At 29.7% G+C, this 4,897-nt stretch overlaps 1 protein-coding gene across 1 annotated transcript; it reads left to right on the top strand.

The window, feature by feature from the left end:
• Positions 1-236: 236 nt before the first annotated feature.
• On the top strand, positions 237-2,363 carry LOC148578320 (uncharacterized). The gene is made up of 8 exons (XM_088503006.1): positions 237-369; positions 466-565; positions 665-780; positions 870-954; positions 1,504-1,573; positions 1,685-1,906; positions 2,006-2,086; positions 2,178-2,363. The coding sequence occupies exons 1-8, from the start codon at positions 237-239 to the stop codon at positions 2,361-2,363; spliced, it is 993 nt and encodes a 330-aa protein (XP_088359132.1).
• Positions 2,364-4,897: the final 2,534 nt, after the last annotated feature.

The raw sequence follows: 4,897 nt of genomic DNA, 5'->3' as shown, positions 1-4,897 counted from the left end.
AAGGCAAGTTTGTGAAACCATTTTTGGATCTGCTTGAGTGATTCTTTTCTTACTTTTTTTTTGTGTTCCTAACTAACATGTAGTTTTTCTAATTTCTAAGGTGGTAGAATCCAAACTTCAATCCCAAAGCCACTGGTGAAGAAGTAGAGAGGCAATATATTGGAGTTTAACATGTACGTCATGTTTAACTTCATTGTGGTGGATAAGAAAGAAAATATCAGGACAACCACAAATAGATGGACTATAAACTTTTCACAGAGAACCACTGTTATTCTGGTATCTCATCCAAGTTTTCTCTAGAGGTATTTTCTTTTAAGCCAATTTCTGAGCTGCTGGCAGCTGAGAAGCTCGACGGTTCATTACTTATAGGTAATGCATAAACTTAAAAATTTCTATATAAACATAGGAATAACCTACATTCGCGTGAGTAATTTAATTTTGTTTGGATCTGTCTTTGTGGTTTAGATGTGATAGGTGAAGTTATTGGAAAAGAGAATCCAAGAGAATTGATTGCTAGAAAATGCAAGGAGACAAAGCGTTTGGCTGTTTTGATAGAGGACCTTGAGTAAGAGTCTCGACAACATTTTTATCTATTTTAATTAGATATGCAATTAGTGTTTAACTAAATGAATATTTTTCTGTGTTTGTTTTGCTGAAATAACAGTATTAGTTGTGTGTTGTTTGGAGACATGGTAGACAAAATTCTACCATATTTTGAAAAAGAAAGGGTAGAGCCTTTGATAGTTATAGCGCAGTGCTTTAAGCCAAGTAGATGGAATGGTATGTCTTTAATTCTTGCACTCGGTTAATGTTAGAGGCATAAACCCATAAAAAATATGTGAGTCACAATAATGTCTTTTCTCTTATAGAAAAAACATCAGTAGAAAGTCATTTTAATTATTCAAAGTTACGTATTAATGTTGATCTGGAAGAGGTTAAAGTTTTTCGTGACAGGTTAGACTAACACCCACATTGAGTCATTATGTTATTAGAAGTGAATATTTTTTTACTGGCCTGTGAATTATTTATTGACCAATTTTTTAGGAGGCTTTCTGGAAAACCTGCGAACTTGGCTATAATTAGTCAAGTGTCATTCCATAGCCTGCGTCTGGTGTTGGGGAACTAAGAAGGGGAGATGCCATTGTTAAAACTATAGAGGAAGTCCTCAACTCAACACAGGCAAGTACAATTTGTACAAGAAGTTATTTTTGAAATTTTTATCATCAGATATTAATTTTTGCATGTTATTGTGGATAGGAAGGGCCTGTATGGATTGATGGTACAATAGTTTCAATAAACTCTGGCAAGGATGATTGATTTTACAAATCATGATGAAAATGACCAAAGAAAGTAGAAACTTCTATTGGAAATAGATATGAGTGTGAAAAATGTGGACATACTCATGGAGCTGCATTAGTTAGGTGTGTTCTCTAGGTTAAATAAAAAAAAGCATGTTTTTAATTTAGTTGATTTTTTTTAATTTTATTTTTGGGTTTGAAATAGGTACAAAGTTGAGGTAATGGCATGTGATGGAACTGGGAGCATAGCATTGCTAATGTGGGATAGGAAGACAGTCTAGCTTTGTAGGAGGTAGGCTGACCAGATCAAGGATTAGGTTGTATGTTAGTTTTCGCAGTATTATTTTAATCTCCATTACCTCTTATTTATATCACAAAAAATATAGGAACTTATATCAATTAACTCATTAGGTTTTGGGTGGAGCTGGATACCCCCAACTTTGGAAACAATGATGGATAGAAAGTTACTTTTTAAGGTTAATGTTAAATCTTCAAACATTACACAATATGATCAAATTTATAAAATCATAAAAATATGTGATGATGAAGAGATTGTAAAGATGAATTACCCAAAGGAAATTCAAAACTCCGACTTTGCTGTTGTAAATGTATGTATTTTAGTACTTTCTATTTGACTATGGAAATATTCATTCAAATATGAACTATCCCATAACCTTTAAATAGCATTTTCGGGTGCCTATTTGTAGGAAAATGTGTGCAGTAACTCAATTGATGTATCAGCAGTTGTGGCCAATATGCATAACGACACTGATTTTATTCTTACTTTGGTAATTTTAAAGAATTAATTTTAAGAAACATTTTTTTTTTGAAAATTTTGATTTTCTATATTAAAGTTTCAAACTAAATTTATTTTCTCAGAATGGTTTGGAAGAGTATGTCACCAGCCTCAAAGAGGAAACCCCAGCTAAAAGAGCTCCTATGGGGATAAAACATACTTTGACTATAAATGTTGACAATGAAGACGAAGTGGGATTTTCAACCAACAAATTCAGCCGAAAAGGTGCAAAAAGACAAAAGATGCAAATTAGTGGGAGTGACAATTGATTATAATACATGATTCATAGCATGGTTGGATATCAGGATGTTCATTTGTTTTCATATTAGGAGCAAAAATCAGTTATGGTTTCAAGATGTTAAAGTTAGGGGTCTCTATATATTGAAATGAGTAGTATTTTGTTATTTGCATTGGGAGCAATGTATCAGTTTAGCCCTCAAATCAGATATGAGTTTGACATTTATTTTATATTAGGGTGAATATATTTTGGGTGTGGAATTAGTTGGCTAATGGATTTGAGGATAAATTTTATGTTATTTTCATATCTTTGCTTGACATTTATTATCCTACTGAAGTTTTTATATGTCTTTTTCATCTGCAATATATTGCAAGAGTATAGAATTAGCTATAAAATATATTGTGAAAATACCTTAAGGTGTACTGGATGGAGCATACTTGATTGTTGGATTGGTATGATGAATCAATTGAGTTACCTGCAAATAAAAAAATTAGGTGTTACTTATGAAAACTTAATCAAAGCTTATTCAAAGGAAATACAGTCAGTTCCCTTACATGATTTAGTCAATGAAAAAATATAAACCTTTTTAAGGGATTAGCCACTTCTTAAATTTTGTGTGTAGAATAATACATGGTGATAGATATTGGCACTAATCTCTATAACTGATTAGAAAATTCTAAACTCTAAATTTTTATACTTTTCAACAGGATATATTGAAATAAATTGACTCATAACAAAATGTATTAACATGAGGACTGTATCAAAACTTATACAAATGAAAGAAGGTTAGTTTTAGCAAAACTTAAATAGAGAAAAAAAGTTAATAAGATATCTATAACCACACACAGTATATTCTATTAACAAATAATCATAGAATAATAGGACTAAATAAGAGTATATTTTCAATATCAAACAATATTAATAGAGAAGTGAAGCTTGGTAGAAGTGAAAGTTGCAGAAAGTATTAAAGTTTAAAAAATCAAGGAAAATCAAGAATTTTAAAATAAATAAATTGTCAAATAAGAATATAGGGGGTTAGTGTTTTGAAATTTAGGCACTTGATTGGTCATTCAAAGTCATAATAGGTTTTAAGAATTATTAAAAAGAATCTCTTGAAGCATGGCATTAGAGATTAAAAAGCATGAAATAATGTCAAAGTTAGGATTTTATGTTCAGGGATTGCATGTTAATATAAAAAAATGAATTATACAAGGGTTTAACTACTTTTTAAATGAGTGCAAGATAAAGATAGATGTAAGCTCTAACTATTAAATAAAAAGGACAGTTATGAACTCTGAACTTTTATTCATTCCAACAAGCAAGATACCTTGAAATAATTTGAACCATATCAGAATAAAAAGTTTGAGGACTTTATCAATGTAGGTGAATGCTTTGAAATATAAAGATCCATTGTGTCATTAAAAAGGCTCATAACTTCCCATATATTGTAAACAAGATCCCTGAATAGTTGGGTTTAGAGATTTAGTGGATTGAGCTAACATCGGGATTGAAACTATATGATGAGAGGATCAGACATAGGCATTCCCTTCTAGTATAATACATGCTCTTATTAAAAAAGCAAGAAAACCAAACACATCTGAATAGCAAGCAAAAATGTCACTTTTGAGAAGTAAGCCACTTTTGACTTTAATAAATTAAGATGTATTGAATTACTTTGAATCATAGCATAAAACAAGAATACTCCACACACGCTAATGCCTTTCCAGAAGTCACTATGACCAAAATTGTTAATTGTCAATCCTAGATGCAAAAAGTATTAAAGTTAAAAAGATCAAGTAAAATAAACAATTTCAAAATAAATAAATTGTCAAGTAAGAATATAGGGGGTTAGTGTTTTGAATTTTAGGCACCTGATTGGTCATTCAAAGTGTAAGACCCAAAACTTTTGAAAAAGGGCTATCATGAGCTAATTTCAAATTCAATTAATCAAAACTTGCTTTAATTATCTTTAATAAATATAAGACCCAGAACTTTTGAAAAAGTGCTATCATGAGCTAATTTCAAATTCAATATTTTTGTAACTTTAATTTCAGAAATTTCTTTATTAAAGATAATTAAAGCAAGTTTCGATTAATTGAATTTGAAATAAATTAAGATTATTATCCAATTTTACAATTATTGAATTATTTTATATATTTAAATTATAAAGTTGGTAGTTATGAAATAATAAGAATTTTATATGATTTGGACTAAATAATTAATATTTTAAAATATTAATACTGCTATTTTGGGAAAATAAAGAATTTAATTATATTATTTCTAATTATTTTTTTGAACATTTTATTGAAAATAATTTGCAAAATTGATGAACAAATAGTATTTATATACATTATTATTGTTGGATTAAAATTTATTTCTAATTACTATATTATCCCTACTTTTATTTGAAATTACAAAACTATCCTTAAACCTAATTTTACCAAAACCTTAATTCCCAAGTTGGAAAAAACCAAACCCTAAAACCCTAACCTAGTTACCCATTTTCCCCCCAAGACCCAGCAGCAAGCAACACATAACACACTCAGAAGCAGCAGCAACGCTGCA

This window comes from Arachis ipaensis, chromosome B1 (assembly GCF_059453495.1).
Source record: "Arachis ipaensis isolate K30076 ecotype BB chromosome B1, ASM5945349v1, whole genome shotgun sequence".
NCBI lineage: Eukaryota > Viridiplantae > Streptophyta > Magnoliopsida > Fabales > Fabaceae > Arachis > Arachis ipaensis.
Note: the sequence above shows the minus strand (reverse complement) of the source record. Positions and strands in the feature narration are given on the sequence as shown.